This window comes from Amblyomma mixtum, chromosome 9, assembly GCF_055824585.1.
Source record: "Amblyomma mixtum isolate Tamu chromosome 9, ASM5582458v1, whole genome shotgun sequence".
Lineage (NCBI taxonomy): Eukaryota > Metazoa > Arthropoda > Arachnida > Ixodida > Ixodidae > Amblyomma > Amblyomma mixtum.
In genome coordinates, this window is record NC_143020.1 from 109,354,495 (window position 1) to 109,371,335 (window position 16,841).

At 46.1% G+C, this 16,841-nt stretch overlaps 2 protein-coding genes across 5 annotated transcripts in view; both read right to left on the minus strand.

Moving 5' to 3' along the window:
* Adss (adenylosuccinate synthetase) overlaps positions 1-11,393 on the minus strand; it is a 52,811-nt gene extending 41,418 nt beyond the window's left edge. Inside the window, exon 1 of the mRNA XM_089561310.1 lies at positions 11,097-11,393. Coding sequence (XP_089417436.1) covers positions 11,097-11,294 — 198 coding nt within the window. The 5' untranslated portion in view covers positions 11,295-11,393. The remainder of the gene's footprint in view (positions 1-11,096) is intronic.
* A 1,868-nt stretch (positions 11,394-13,261) lies between these two features.
* LOC149330674 (uncharacterized) overlaps positions 13,262-16,841 on the minus strand; it is a 75,291-nt gene continuing 71,711 nt past the window's right edge. For all 4 annotated transcript variants that reach the window (XM_089561308.1, XM_089561307.1, XM_089561305.1 and 1 more), the window contains one exon: positions 13,262-15,457. In XM_089561308.1, coding sequence (XP_089417434.1) covers positions 13,797-15,457 — 1,661 coding nt within the window. In that variant the 3' untranslated portion in view covers positions 13,262-13,796. The remainder of the gene's footprint in view (positions 15,458-16,841) is intronic.

Here is a 16,841-nt window from a genome sequence, read left to right on the forward strand (position 1 = left end):
AAAGCATAAATCCTAACAGAAAATGTACTTTCGCAAAAAAAAAGATACGGACAAACAAGGAATACATATGACACTTACCGGGAATGCCATCCAACTAATTCATCGTTCCTCAAAAAGCAGCCTTGGAAAGCAGAAATGAACAAACTGGACCAGACCATAGCATTCTCTGAGCATCACTTTCAAAATAAAAGAAGAATACCCAACAGAAGAGCAATCCTCAACAACAACCCCACACAAATTTTTGAAGTAACCAAATCTGACAGGTCAGAAATGAGCTGTGCCTAACAACAGACAGACAATGGACGCCTGTCACCTGCAACAACAGGCCACGCGTCAATGCATCGTTCTGGCATTGTTGAAAAAACGCAGAGGTCGCAAGGAGGCAGTAACTGCTTGACAAGCAGTTAACCGCTGAATGACAGATACACATTTTCCTGCGTCAAGCTCAAATGCCCTACACAAAGCATTAAAAATAACTGCGAATAATAATTATTCCTTAAGAGACGAGATAAGCAAAGGGTGGCATGTACTCAGTATAAAGTTGCTAACAAAAGTGAAGTAAGAAATGTACAATTTTTACCAAGTCAATTCGTACTTTTGACTAGTGAGGACAGAATTACCTCTTTTTTCCATTCACTATACCGGGACTGTATCATGCGGTTTCACGAAATGCGCTGAGCAAACTAATAGTGAGGGGGTCAGATAATGAGGCAAAAAGACACTCGGGAAAAATTAAGGAAAAGTTTTCACCATGTTGAAGTCCTGGTGCAGTGTTCTACAAATCAGAGTACAACAAAAACTTGATGACTTGAATAAAACTTGCATCCACAATTAACCTGCAGTTAACAAGAATGTCATGCAGAAGGCCGTCAGAAGCTAAGTTCACCTTTTAAGAGGGGACACCGGCCTTGAGCTTTGCCCTCCAATTTCAGAATTGAATTAAACGAATGCAATACGAGGTAGTTTAAAACAGTAAAATTAATTTCAATTATTCGTGCAAACAACATGAAAAAGAACTACTCTGCGGAAAATTATTCCTAGTGTATAGCCACAGACTGAAACAGACTTACAGCTTTATATTTTTTCAATATGCCGTGCATAAAAGTTTCTGTAAAAAAGTGTGCCTGTCTTGTAATCAGATGTGCAGATAAAATCTTCTGAAGCTTCGAATGAAAATCTGCTGTCAACACTGCACAATCAGAACCTCCATCTGCATTCTACAACAGAGGTTATGGTTGACTACCCTGACAGGTCACACAGTTTTTATAGCCCGACTTTTATTAAAACTGCTTGACACAAGCCGAGACTGAATGAGATATAACTACTTTTATTTTTTTTGCCGCTGAAGTACTGCGCTGACTACTAGATGCACAGAGGCAACAGTACGAAAGTGTTGAACAGCAAAACACAGCGACCTCGGCAGACGTACGTCCTTGGCAACGCATTGCCAAAATTCCCTGCCAGCAAGGGCCGAACAGGGCTGACCAACCAAGCTGCACAAAGACACAATTACCCAACCCGACTGCACAGAAGCAAAGCTCAACAAAGCGCGTGCGCTCAAAACCGTGACGCGGCACTGAGCATCCAACAAACGGAGCCCACGACCCGGTTTGTGCCAGACACACGTGCAGGACGTTTCCACACTGCTCTGGAAAGGTTCCAAGTGGGGGAACAGAAAAGAGCTCGGGAAACACCCCAACGGCACGCGTAAGCAAAATGCGTGGCTGCGAGAGCAATGCTTTGAATGCAGACAGCTGTGGCCTATCTGGGGGGCAAGAGTGGAGGAGCATCCGAGATAACGCAACGTATTTGTTGATAAACGCAGCTGGCGGGGGCAGAGGTGCAAAACCACATGTGGCGCAACAACGCCGGCCAGCTAGAAACTTCGCCGCAGCAAATCGAGAAAAAGTTGCAATCGATGCCATCCACTCGACTTCAACTATCCCTGGCACTTCACTATTTTGCTGCTTGACTGTCTTAATTACAACAGAATGAATTTTTTATTTGTTAAAACAAAACTACGCTCAGCGACTGTGTATCTCTCCTGTGCTTTCCCTTACGCCGTCTTTTTTGCTCCTGTGATACTACACATCTCATCTAACCTTAATATTTGCGACTAACTATACCGGCTTTTCCCAACATGAGTATACCACAAGACACACCCCTAAAAAAAATGCCACAACTGGCTCGTTTCCTTCCAAGAAAGAATAAGAGCGCTCCCTCACTAATATTTTTGTAAAGAAATGACAACCAAAGTTTGACTTCAGAACTAACCTAGAGTCACTGCGGTATTGCAAACTGGAACCACTCCCGTGGTCAGTATAATGCAAGAGAGAAAAAAAAAAATAAAGCTAGGTGGTCCAGTAAATAAGCACAGCTATACAATCTTCAAGCTTATGAGCAAACACATTCGAAGCAAGAGGCTCCCAGCCATTTACAATCATGGTCAGAACGAACAAGATCATGTTAACTTCTAATCGCACAATGTTGTGCACGGGATGGTGATGTTTTTTTGTTCACATATGTTGGGAACTTCTAAGAGGAACATTTTTAAGAACCAGTGAGCCGACATCGGAGTAAGTGGACACGCTGGAAGAAAACCTTGCCTACTTGCCACACTGCCACCTCTGCATTATTCCTGCACCAAGCCCAACTAAATCAGATATGCCAATTGTTCCCATCAGCCAAGAAGGCCAGTGCAAGGTTGCGACTAATGTTGTGAGTAAGGTTTCAAGTGTTAGGAGCGCTTAGTGCATACTGTCACACAGCCTGCCCCTCCCAGTGGCACATTCATAAATGCGACATCGAGCCTCCATCCTACTTGCCACACGGCATCAACAGATGCCAATCTGTTTCCCGCAAGCACCTATAAAACAACACACGTGTGGATACTGCGCACGACAGTTTATTTTAGGCGCGCAACTGTTAAGCGCCTGTTTGTGAGCTGAGCTGCGTTGACACCGTCGGTGTAATACCCGTGCCACACGGACAGATTTAATGCCATTAAGTGCTTACTGCCTTAAGTTTTAATGGCATTCGTGTGGTGCCACACGCATAAATTTAATGGCATTAGTCTTACTGCCATTCGCGACCTACTGAGTTCGCCACAACTCATTCGCCCGTGCAATGTGTAATCTCGTTCCCATTCCACACGCAGAAAAGCATGCAGCTTTGTCAGTTACACCTGCCTAGCCCACTATAAAATGGTTAATTCTTAACTTTCAGCCAGATGAGGCACCTAAACCACATTTTCGATGCGAAGCGCGCCATTTTAACCAGCCTTATTGACTGGTGCTCTCGACTTATGTGCTGACATGCGAGTTTATGGCTACTTTTTCGACTTGTAAAGCAGGAACAGCCGTATTTTCTGGAAAATCGTTTTTACATTACATTTAAACATCATTCCCGATATATTCTGCTCATTAGGAATGTTTATATTAAGATGAAACATTTGACTACCTTGCAAGCGTTATCGCCATCGTCACTTTCGATACTGGCATTAAAAGTGGACGTGTAGCACCAACTCCGAAAATAATGGCATTAACAAACTTAAGGCCTTAAGCATTTACTGCCATTTCTTGTGCGCATGTGGCACGGGTATAACAGAGCCAAAATAAATAAATAAAAATAAACACTGCCACGACTTGGATTCGAACCCCCGGGGCCGCAAGGGATCCGCTTCACTGGCCACCACACGAGAGCACTATGATATTGCAGCAGCCAATCACACCTCGTGTAACTCAACAGACTATCGTGCTGTGCACTGCATGTCTTTATCAACTAATACTGCTACATATTGCACTAATATAAGCATTCTCGCACGCTGTGCGTTGCACACCATTGTCTTCAACTAATACAACTATTGAACTAACATCTTCGACACATGCGCCGACAACCCAGCAAAGCAAAGCGAACCAACAGAGCCAGAGACACCTGCGGGGCTAACCTTGACTTCTGAATGGAAGCTGAATGCTTGCTGTCATGTGAAGCCAGACAAAAGCACGTGCACAAAACATGCATGAACAGCTGTAGAAACTGAACGGCGGTATCAGCACCACCTTGTTCTATCAACTCATTAATATATTCTTCGTATTTTTCTCACTATGCAGTTAAAAAGGAACACTATTAGTTCCTGGCTCTGACAACAAAACAATGCATGAAAATACACGACGTAAAACTAGGGTGGCTCGCCACCTTCTCAGCTTAACGCAAGCACGTAAAAAATGCTGAAGATGGTCACGCAAGCGGCATAGCCACCATGGCACAGATGTGCGTGAAACTGATGTAAGGCAAGAAGATTTCCATGCTATATTTGTGCTAGCAGCAGTACATAGACACATCTGTTCGAGACGTGAGCTGAGAAGCATTACCAAAAGTGTAGATTCATTGTGCACTGCACACAACACAAGGCAGGTGGCATCAGGGATCTGCATTTCCTTGGCAGCTGCTGGAAAGGAGCCATGAGACATTCTTTGTTTGCGGCGCAATTCCTCTGACTCAGTGGGTCTCGATTCATGCCTCGTAAAGATCCGTTTCGAAATTCTATCTTAACTCTGCTGTCCCTCTTAAGGCCACAGCCAACACTGACGTGCATCATTCCATGCACCACGACTAGTGACTAATTACTCATTAGAGTGCTGTATTTCATAAAACACTTTCGAAAGCATGCTCATGGACAGGTTGTATACAGGGATGTGATTGGCTGAGGTCACTTTGGAGCAGCTAGTATGTATACAGTGATGTGATTGGCTAAAGACACTTTGGAGCAGCTAGTCTGTATACAGTGATGTGATTGGCTAAAGACACTTTGGAGCAGCTAGTCTGTATACAGGGATGTGATTGGCTGAGGTCACTTTGGAGCAGCTAGTATGTATACAGTGATGTGATTGGCTAAAGACACTTTGGAGCAGCTAGTCTGTATACAGTGATGTGATTGGCTAAAGACACTTTGGAGCAGCTAGTCTGTATACAGTGATGTGATTGGCTAAAGTCACTTTGGAGCAGCCGAAAGTGCACTTTGCAGGAGAAAAGTGGCGTTTGAAGCAGATTATAGATATATGAGGCCAAGGGGAGCATAATGGTATGTTCTTTTGTATCGTTCATCACTGGCCTATATTAAGAGTTGTAACCATCTTTTTAAGTGAAAGATAATTAATTTAACACAAAGCAGTATAAAAGACAACCGCATGCCACTGGAAACATACCAACCCATTACCTTTGCATCTCTCGTAAACATACTCATCAATGACCGATGGCAGGTGTTGATCCCCCAACCCAGACATTTTTCTTTTAAGCCATGAAGGATACGTCAGCACAGGTGGTCTGTGCAGGTAGATTTATGATAAGAACGGCACTCTGTCCATGACAAAGTGCAATTAAAAATAATTGGTAAAATTAAATAATAGCCCTTTTTTAGTGCTTGTTGTTGTATGGCGCAAGATTATGTTGCAAAATTGATGGCCATTAACACTAAAAGCGAGCCCAGGGTCACGGTTCCATTTATTAATCTTAAATACACGCTCCTGAAATTTCTTTTAATTTGGCTTTCCCACATTGGATGCGGCCACAATCGGAAGGTGGGGAAGGGGGGCACATGCACAAGTCATCATCATCATCAGCCTGACTACACCCACTGCAGGGCAAAGGCCTCTCCCACGTCTCTCCAGTTAACCCTGTCCTTTGTCAGTTGCCGCCACTGCATCCCCGAAAAACTTCTTAATCTCACCTGCCCACCTAACTTTCTGCCGTCCCCTGCTGCGCTTGCTTTCTCTTGGAATCCACTCCGTTACCCTTAAGGACCAGCGGTTATCTTGTCTTCGCATTACATGCCCTGCCCAAGCCCATTTCTTCCTCTTCATTTATATTAGGATGTCATTAATCCCCGTTTGTTCCCTCACCCACTCCACCCGCTTCCGATCTCTTAGCGTCACACCTATCATTTTCCTTTCCATAGCTCGCTGCGTTGTCCTTAACTCAAGCTGAACCCTCTTTGTTAGCCTCCACGTATCTGCCCCATGCACAAGTAAGATTGTTTTTCAGTGTGTTCATGGTGATCGCCGTGCTCTCCGCCAGCGTGTCTCGCGTTACTCGAAGCAGCTTCGCTCCGTCACGTCACATCACGTGAGCTCCGAGGCGCACAATCTTATTCGTACATAAATAAAGAACTGGTGTTATGGTTGCCGTGCCGGCTCGTGCTTCTCTCTAGATTCACGCGAGGCAGCAAAATGAATACCATTGTTTTTCTGCTATCGACTGCCTGGTACCAGAACGGGCCCCCTTGAACTTGGAAACGGAAAACGATCTCGCCTATCGCATACCACCCCTCAAATGTCATGCGATATCTGCATTAGCTCCAGCCCTAAAGATGCAAGACTCCGAGTGAAGGCAGACTCCTTGTTATGCCAGGTGCAGTGCTCTGTGGTGAAGAAGCGTTAAGGGACAACGCAACTGAGGGCACAAACGCTCAACTTTAAATTTTTTTTTCTCGTTTTTAACCAAAATCATCTAGATTAAACTTCAGAAATGCAATGTAATAATCTGTTCTACTAAACCTGGACCCCCTAACGGTGAAGTGTTTAAGGAAATTGGTTTGGTTTATGGGGTTTAACGTCCCAAAGCGACTAAGGCTATGAGAGACGCCATAGTGGAGGGCTCCGGAAATTTCGACCACCTGGGGTTCTTTAACGTGCACTGACATCACACAGTACATGGGCCTCTAGAATTTCTCCTCCAAAGAAATTCCAGCCGCCGCGGCCGGAATCGAACCCGCGTCTTTCAGGTCAGCAGCCGAGCTCCATAGCCACTGAGCCACCGCAGCGGCTTTTCAGGAAATTGAGTATTCTTTTTTTTGCTTTCATTCAAGGATTCAGTTTCATGAGCTGTGACATTTATTTATAGGTAATTGACATCTAGGGAAGCAAAACGGCTATTCTCTAAATCTGGAGAAAGTCAATATATTTTTGAAATCACAAAATGGTATTATTTACCTCTAAAATATAAGTATGCCACACAAAAATAAATCTGCGCAAACGTCATTAAAAAAATCTTTGGACTGTTTTCTAAATTTTTTTTCATCAATTATCCAGTGGTGCCTGCTTTCACGACTTTTCGAAACGTTCAAACTGCATTCACCTCATAACTAAATTGTTTTCAGCCAAAATATTTGAGGCTTACATTACGCGACAAGCTTCCACAAGATTTTTTAACAAACTGGAAATGGTCGACCACAACGTCTTTGATGTTTGGCGTGGAATCACCCTATGCTGGCACAAACGCGTAGCACACAGTGACCATCTTCAATAGCAGAGCAAACTGAAAAACGGCATTAGTTCATTCACCCATGAAAGTCTGCATTTTTTATTTTTCTTGATACAATGCCATGACCTGACTCTAAAAAGGAAATAACTCCCAATTTAATAACAAAGAAAAAAGGGGTAAAAGTTCACAAAAATGTGTAAATTTTCTTTAATGTTATTAAGAACCTAAGTACTGCTTCTGTAGTCCAATATGAATCATACAGCAGAAGGGCAAGCAAATGCTTGAAACAATAAAGATAACAAAAAACAACACCCATCAATGGATATTGTTATTTTTTAAATTCCATCACAACGCCTTAGTATGAAATAGACAGTTGCCCTATCAATTCTGCCGTGCTGTCATAACAGTACCGCCCACAACTTCACCACTTGTCAGCTGCAGTTCACAGCTCTACATTTAATGGCGTGTGGATCTCAACGTCCTTAAAGGTGCACTGAAGAGGAATCTGAACTCGTCTTTTTGCCGCAGGAACTCAATCTGCACGATCTGAGCATTCTTAGAAACTGCGATTTATTAACCTGTGTGGCCGATTTCCCTAATTAAATCAAATTAATGTCCGGCTCCCGCCTTTCTTTTTTAATTCTCCCTCGTACGGTGGGCGGAGTCGACCAACGCGCGGAGTCCCTTTCACCCAGTCCCGTGGCGGCTTGCCGCTCTGCCATCGGCGGAGTAATACGTAGTAATCCGCAGAAGCAAATAGTCCGCGCGTATTTTTATTTCTGCGGGCTTATTTTGAAGCTATATTATCTGCGAATGATACTATTCATTCACAGAAACCTAAAAAACAACATAAAGCGAAAGCAAAGCCTCCACGGAGCTGGCTGAAGGGCACTCCACGCGTTGGTCGACTCCGCCCACCGTACGAGAGAGAATTCAAAAATAGAGGCGGGAGCCGGACGTTAATTCGATTTAATTAGAGAAATCGGCCACACAGGGCAATAAGTCAAAGTTTCTAAGAATGCTCGGAACGTGTAGAACGAGTTCCCGCGGCAAAAAGGCGAGTTCAGATTCCTCTTCAGTGCACCTTTAAGTTGCATGCAAGCTTTCAGGGGCTTCTAGTACAAGCTAAAGTTAACTGACCTTCGTACAATAACACTGCATGGGGATGTCAGCCCAAGAAGTGAAATTAGTCCGAAACGCGCACACTGCAACCATGGTAAGCTGAGTTAAATTGAGCGCATGCCACAGGAAAGTCAACTCCCGTTTTGTGATGATTCATCTTTGGTAAATATAAAAGGGAGGATTCCCCATCTTGAATAATGCTTACAAATAAAATCAGTACGCTGGAAAACAGGCGTAAAGCAAATCATCTCCAATTTTCACATTACATTGCGTAAAACCTCTAAGTTCCGACAAACAAGACACAGACATAACCTTTCACTTACACCAATATTTTCTAAAACAAAATCCCACATGAATAGTTTTTTCCATGTACTATACACGATTGGAATTCCATACTTGTCGAGGTATTGCAGTCACAAAACTTTGCAGAAGAGCTGGAAAATCACTTTTCTTCTATAAACTAACTGAAACACAAGCAGTGTTCGCAATTTACTATGTTTTCCTAATTTCTTCACTCTGTGATGCCTTTTTTTCCCCAAAAACAGTTCTGTTGTTTAGAGTAAAAATTGCCCACCTGTCTGTAATTTCACATGTGCGGCTCTTCATGTTTTGTTAGTTATTGTGCTGGTGCCAGAATGTACTTGTCTGAGTAACACTGCTACACCCAGTGTTATTTTTCGTTTGTGTTTATTGTTGTTGCATTGTCACATCTTTTACTGTATTGCTCCTCCTGCTAGGGCCAGTTTTTTGGCCTGCAGTATCAATAAATAAATAAATATACAGGGGTATAATGCTTCGAAGCTACAAGTGAGCTTTGATGGACTCCTCAGTGGAGGGCTCCGGATTGAGTTCGACCACCCAGGGTTTTTTTTAATGTGAACTGACATCACAGAGGACACAGGTCACAGGACATTTCACCTCCATCAAAAGGCGGTCGGTTTTCTATCCTGTAAACTTGGGATCCACGGCCAAACACAGACGCCACCGCAGCGGGTATCTGCCATTTTCGAGACCACTTTCAAGAAATTAGACAGCGATTTTAAAAAATATGACATCCTTCCGCATGCTTCATTACAATTTAACGCACTCTTTTTTTCTTCCCTCCAAACCATAACTGACGGGAATAACTGGGCTAACTGCACTGTTTTAGCGACCAGACTTGACACTAACCTCTGTACACCTGTAGATTACTTTTAACGTTCCCTGCGAACCTGGCTTTCACCACGCTGTTCCTATATATGTTTCCCAGAAATCCCCACAATGTGACTGCAGTGTCAATAACAAAAAAATTATTCCATGCTGAGTACCGGAAACCGGATGCAATTTCTACACCAAGCACCTGCTGTATGAACAAACTGCCGACATTTGGAGAAGGGTGCACATGGAATACAGGTTTTGCTAGTATGCGACAAGCTATCATACTTCAATCCTAACCGTACAGATTTGCGCTTCAACCTGCTTCTTCCTGGCACCTATTTTGCTTTATTTCTTTGGAGGTCAAACTAGTACACCCAGGAAATAACGAATTCTAAGCTCACACAGGTAACTTGCATCTATGAAATAAGAACTGTTACCGATTTGTCGCACGATTAGGGGAAAATTCACAGAGGTATCAAGGAGCAATTTAACAAGGCCACAAACAAGGCACGTTCTCAATGCATCGGCTTAATCGAAATTAATTATAAAGAACAATTCGTTAATGACATCTGCCTATCACCAATACCAGTCAGTAGTTTAAAGGCACACTTAGAAGGTTCACAAACTGTCACGCTCGAACTTTCGAACCTTGCAAAGGTCCCTCACGGGCAAACTTATGCTGGCGAATTTCAAAACAAATCCTATCTACTTCGAGCACAACTGTGGCACTTAGTGCCGTACAATTTATCGCTTCCATATCGCCCAATCCCGAGAAAACGTCGGCTTATCAACGGACACCGCGCGTTCTGTATGTTGTCCAAAGCTGGACCATCATCTATCTGCCCGCGCGCTTCACGCGCTGTAGTTCCCACCTTTCTTCCTCGAGAGAAGCCAAAACGAACGGCTTGAGCGGCCCGGCCGTAGAAACTCGATAACGGCCCCAAGCACACAAAGCCCCCCTCGCGAGCCAGCCAGCTAGCGAACTGGCGCTCAGCGCATAAAATCAAGGTCACGTGAAGACCTCTGAAGTCACGAGCCGCGACAGCAGTTTATTCGAGCGCCGGGTGATTTTCGGCAAGGAAACTGAGCAGGAACAAACCTTTGTTTCTCCCACGAAAGACTACCAAACCATTTCAGGGATCAACTACGACCGAAATGCTTGACCGTTAACGGCCTCAAGTTCGAGCGCCACGAAAAAACGACCTCCGAACGGGAGGGCTTCCCAGCAAGTTCCGCGGCAGCGCGCGCGCGCCAAGAGAGCATCCTCAAACCTCGATACTAGTCGAAGCAAGCTTATATGAAGTACAGAAGCCACAGAATGAGGCAGGTTTTAACTGGCCACAAACAGTGACGGACAAAGCAGAAGGACTGTCACCGTCGCTTTGGTTTGTGTCTTCGCCGGCAAAAAAGCGCGCGACGAGCTCCCAAGAGCCGGCAGCTACGGCGCCCAAAACGAAGTGAAATAATTCACGACGAAGGCACACATAAACGATCGCGAAAACATACCGCGCGAAGACGACCACGTGCGTAGCTGAACGTGGTTACGACAAGTGGGAAAGATGACGTGAACGTGAGCTCACCTGACACCGGCACACGATCTGGGTGTCGCTCGCCAGGAGATCGACGATTTTACCCTTGCCTTCGTCTCCCCACTGTGCGCCTAAGACGACGGTGGCCCGGCTTTTGGGTTCAGCCGGAGACCAGGACATGCTGTGAGGTATCGTACTGTTGCCGTTGACTCCGTTCGCGCAACCGTAGTTGTTTATGTAATTCGACATGACCGTCGTCACTGCAGCAGCTCGCCGCTGCTCGTATGGCGCCTAGCAGCCGACCGCACCGCGCAAGCCGCCTGGCAAAGATGGCAAGTGGCGTGGATGTCAGCCGGATCGAAAGCGGAAACACGAGTCGCAGTTTCGTATCGTCCGCAATCACGTGGTCGTGTCTATTGCGACTCGGAAAGTGTTTTGTTACCCTACTCTACACCTTTACTAACTCTACTTCAAATAAATATTGCGGAATTTGTTCTCATATTTGCATTCAACAAGTAACACCAAATTCGAACTTTCTTTTTTTTCCACTGGCCTGCTAACCTACTAGGAACCGCATCGCAATCATCACTCAAGCCACGTGACAAGCAAATTTGGCGCGTGTTTCGAATGTTGGCTTTGTTGACAATGATGCAGCTTTCACTGCCAATAAACGGAACAGACAAACGGGACACCACGAGTTGAATCCAATCTAAACCCACATAACAAATACATGCAAGCCCCTGTGCTATAAAGAATAAATAGCATGTCGACGTGAAGAGCGCGAAGAGGACAACAAAAGAGAGATGACGTATAGTCAAATGTGCTCGAGGTGCGCCGTTTTCGACTGTAGCCGGATACAACTGCGCTGTAGTTAGTCCCGATACCTCGCGTGACCTACACCCATCTTTGACGTCGCAGCCGCCTCAGCCGTTGTTCAGTAGTTGAGAAGCAATTCAGTTGTATATTGTTTAGCTGTCTTAGGCGAATATAACGCGGTGACCCACGTACTATCGGCCGCGAAAGTAAAAGGACCACCGCTCAGAGCAGCAGAGCGGCTGCGGCGCCGCACAGAGGCGCTTTTATCTCGTTCTCTCTAGTTCTCGCTTTCTCGCCATGGAGGAAGGAAAAGAACACTAGTACCCTCACTATTCCCTCGCTCTCGCGCGGGTGCTTGTCACGCTTGATAAATTTCTAGTGTGGCGTTGGGCTACTCTGCTGTGGACGGTCGCGACAAAAGGGAAGCGCGCATTGGCAGTGGTCGAGTAGGACACCCCAGTGGTCGAGCACATCGCGCTGTGGTAGGACACTCGGACGGCCACAGTCCAACAAACCGCTCCAGTGTGAAGGACCGAGGAGCCATTTTTTTGTTGTTGTCCGTTTACATAGCTCTCATGTTAAATTTTATCGCCTGTCGCCTGCGTCCACCGCTGCCGGATTTTGGGCAAGTAACAGACACCGCGAGCATTGCTGCAGGCGCTGCTTCTCTTACGATGGTGTCCTTTCGGTATTGCCTCCGCGATGAGTTTCATATACTGTTCAGCCAGTCCTCTAGAAACTGCTTTTAATCGGACGCTACGATACATAGTCTCTCACGAAAATTTCATTACGAGAGTACCGTCAAAAAGCGACTGTTAGGAAGACGAATCAGAAAAATTATTGTCAATCAAAAAATTTTATGAAAGATAAAAATCTCATTCGCTGTGCTCGTTCAGGGCTCTGTTGCTACACTTGGCCAATCCCGTAGCAAAGTCTCGGAGGCCGTGCATGACTATTACGAGCGTTCCAACACGAATGGACCGCGTCACTCTTAAATAATCTTTCCCGCGCAAACCCACAGCGGTAGCATGCTGGACGGAGTCGGAGCGGGGGTTGTGGCAAAAAAGTTTCGAAAAAACTACGGCGTTTCTACATGCCAAATATTTGAAGAGTATTGGAAAGCTAACGAAAATCCTTGAATGGTTTCCAATAATTTGAAATCTGCATTATTTGATTTGTCCAGCGCATCGACTAGGAGTATATTCTACTCTGTATTCCGAAACTGAATATTCACACAGCCCTGGCTTTTATTCAGTCTACACCGCGTTAAAAGATGATTCCTCCGAGTGAGGGTTGTAGCTTGGGCCCGTCACAAATGACAAGGAGAAACGAAATGAAATGTAATTGAAATAAAACCGTTATATTAGACCACCCAATTTTTGCTCGGGCTGATCAGGAAGGTCAGCGAAGTGTACAAAGGCACCATAATACATTTTTGTCAAGCAACAAGAACATCAAGTGTCTGTAAACCATAACTACTATTGAACAGTAAACAGCTTGCGTGGAAGACAAATTCACAATCATTTTCGATGTTTCAAGCTTGTCTTTCCCACAAGCATTGTGTGCCTCGACGCCGCCGATAATCGTTATAAGCAGCAGGTAACAAGAAGAGGTTCGAAAAATGAGAAACAAATCTTGAGGTACAGAGTCACTGACATAGAAAGGCACACGCCGACACACACATGCCCAAAATATGGGCTCGACTAAGCAGATACACATCATTGCATCGTGCCATAATCGACAATCATAAAGAACAAACTAAACCGCGCTGGGAAGCCCACATAGAATGGAACTGTCGCGGATTAAATTCAAACGGCACTAACAGCACAGCCATAGCAGTAGACCATCGCCTGTGATGTTTGCGTAAGTTTCCCTTCAACCATTAGAAGACGTCCACGTGTTACATTGCCGACTTTAGAATTGAACCGTTGTGCTTTAGGCTGCACTTTGATTGTAAGCGAAGTATGGCAGGCACGGTCGCAAGCCCACCACTGCGGACGCTTGGCACTGAAAGGCGTCGGCAAATTCCACCATGGTCAGGACTGGTACGAGACACCGAAGCCGGGACTCCAGCCCCACGTTGCCGACGCTGCAAGTCATCAGACAAAACCTTCGGAAGAACGTCTGTTGTGCCGAGGTCCACAGGTGCTCTAATCCCTTCTGGTTCCTGGTAACGTTATAAGCGTCCTTCATGACGTCATACGCAATCCTCAAGGCGCGAGCCCACGCGAAGAGCTCGAGACCCTGGCTAACAGTCACAGTGGCCGAGCCCGTGGACTGTTGAACGCAGTCGATGAACTTCTTCACGTTCTGTGCGTACCAGGACTCGGCGCTTGCCGGAGGGGGCACACCGGCTTGGAAGACCCCTGTCGACAAGAGGACGCCGACTGTGCCTGCATCGAACTCCAGCGGGACTCTGGTGGAGTACATTAGAGGTGGCCGCCGCACGGATGGCGGGAGCAAGACAGCGTTAAGGAAACGGGTGTAGGTCGTGTCTCCCGAGAAGAAAGAATCGGAGAGTAGAACTTCTTTGAGAGAAGGCGGGTCCTGCAGACGCCTCTCTGCTTCTAGAGCCTTCAGGGACGTGTAGTGGCTGGCAAAGCCGGCCGTGTGGTTGGAGTTGTACGGGGAAGACCCGTTGAAGGTTGACACCGGACGTAGCGACTCGTAATCCGCTATGAGCGTCACGCCGTCCATGGCTGCTCGCAGGTCCATCTTGGCCGCATCGTCCAAGCCGGACTCTAGCACGTGCCGCGATGATAAGTCGCGGACGCCGGAGAAGATGTCCTTCATGCGCGACGGTTTAGGCATAAGCTCACGTATCAGGCTGGCGAAAACGTTGAACCAACCGGGCCCCATTACTTCTTGGCTAGCAGTCAGGCACATTACTTCGGCTTCGTTGGCAAATCTGTTGCTGTAGTAGAATCGGCCAACGTCCGCTAATGTGTGGAGGAAAATGTAAAGGAGACCGATTTGGTGGTTCTTTGAAAGATACCGAACTGCTTCCCTAACAAGGCCCAGATGATGGCTCATGACTGGTGACTGTTCGCTCAGCTTGGAATTCGCGGGAAGAAGCGAGTTGATAAACTCCAACCAGAGTCTAGGGTGTCCTTGCTGGATAATCTCGGCAAAGTGCGACGCGTTAACTGTCTCCGCAACGGCTAGGGTGACTTCTTGCGGAACGATTTCATTGTCGAACTTGAGCAGCTCGTATATGGTGTTGTCGATGTTCGACTTTTGCACGCTGGCTTCAGTCATATTTGCCTGCTCGAGTGCTTCCCTGATGTACGCTGTCAGCGTCGAACTGGTGGCGACATCTGAAAACTTCTCGGCTAGGGTCTGGCCCGGCGAGATGTAGAGGGCGATGACCTCATCACTGAGTCTCACGATCCTGACGCTGAACAGGGTGGAAATGCCTCGGCACAGCGAGAGCTGAATGACCCGACGCAGAGTGGCCGCGGTGTCCGGCAGGCGAAGAACGTCGACGTGACTTTGGTAAACGCCCGCTAATGGCCGTCCTATGATGATGCGTGTCGAGGCCGCAAATTCACTGCAAGCCACGTAGAAGTGAACCAGGAGATCTTCGGCGTGCGAATCTAGGAGCAATGAATAAAAAAAAAGTCAACTTATTTCCCAGTATGAACAGGAGGAGGTACCCTACGCTTATACCGCTAATATATGCTTGGAATACTAATATTCTTGGGGCAGGATAGCCGGGCAACGTTTTTTCCCCGTCACCTGTTACCCTTCTTACACCTGTTACCCTTCTTATCGTTGCCAGCACAAAATATGTGCACGCACACTTCACTTTTCTCTTTTTATTCCGGTCTTTATGCACTGATGCATACTATTAGCTATTTCCTTAAAATGCATCCATGTTGTAGAGCAGCAGCATCCGCCTCGCGTGCAAGGGGACCGTGGTTCGAATCTCGGTGTTGTGCAATTATCCACCGGATACTAAAAAAAAATCTGCGTGCAGATGGAAATGCATATGCAGGCCTAAGATGCGGCCTGATCACAGTGACCAGAGGCACCAACGTACTCCGTCACTAGAACAGGATCTGATCACCCTGTTGTGGTACTTGGCGACCACTTCATATATGAATGCACTAATTAACCATCAAACCTCAGTCCTGGAGCAGATAAGGCGGCGGTCAGACCTGTGACGCAGCGGAGGAGGCTAAGAATACCTGGCTCCGGACAAACAGCCATTGGAAACTGAACCTGGAAACGTTATACAGGAAGACTAGGTAGGAACCTAAACTGGGAAGAATAGGCTAGCAATACTGTTAGAGGAACTGGTGGTTATTAAATGGGATGTCACCGGGCTTATTGAGTTTAGGATGACAAACGAAGCATATACTCGTATAGGGCTAAACGGCGGGGACCTTTTATGCCATCGTGGTTTAGCGGGCAAATGAGAACTGGGTGTGGGATTCCTTATCAGTACTGATGTAGCTGCCAACAAGACGAATTCTACAGCATTAGCGAGAGGGTGACAGGCATTGTAATTGGTCTTAATAAGAGGCACGAATTGAAAGATGGTACAGGCCTACGCGCCTACATCCAAACACGATGACCAGATAGTTGAAAGCTTCTATGAAAATGTGCAATCGGCAAGCAGTAAAGTAAATTGAGTACAGTATACTGTACTCATGGGCGACTTAAATGCTAAGGTAGGCAAGCAGCAGACTGGAGGCCGCGTAAGTTCTAGGAATTACGACGGGGGAGGGGGTGCAGTTAATGGAGTTTGCAGAACGAAATAATTTACGGATCATGAATAACTTCTTCCGAAAACGGGAAAAACGGAAAAAGAGCCTGAATGGTAAAGATTAAAAATGAACCTTGGCACCGTTTAGATGTGCTGTGCTCGACAAGGTGCGATGTAGTGATGACAAGATGGTAAGGTCTCGAAGAAGGCTAGACTTGAGGGAAAGCTAGTGAAAAAGAAGCCCATCAACAGCCAGTGGTAGAAGGGGA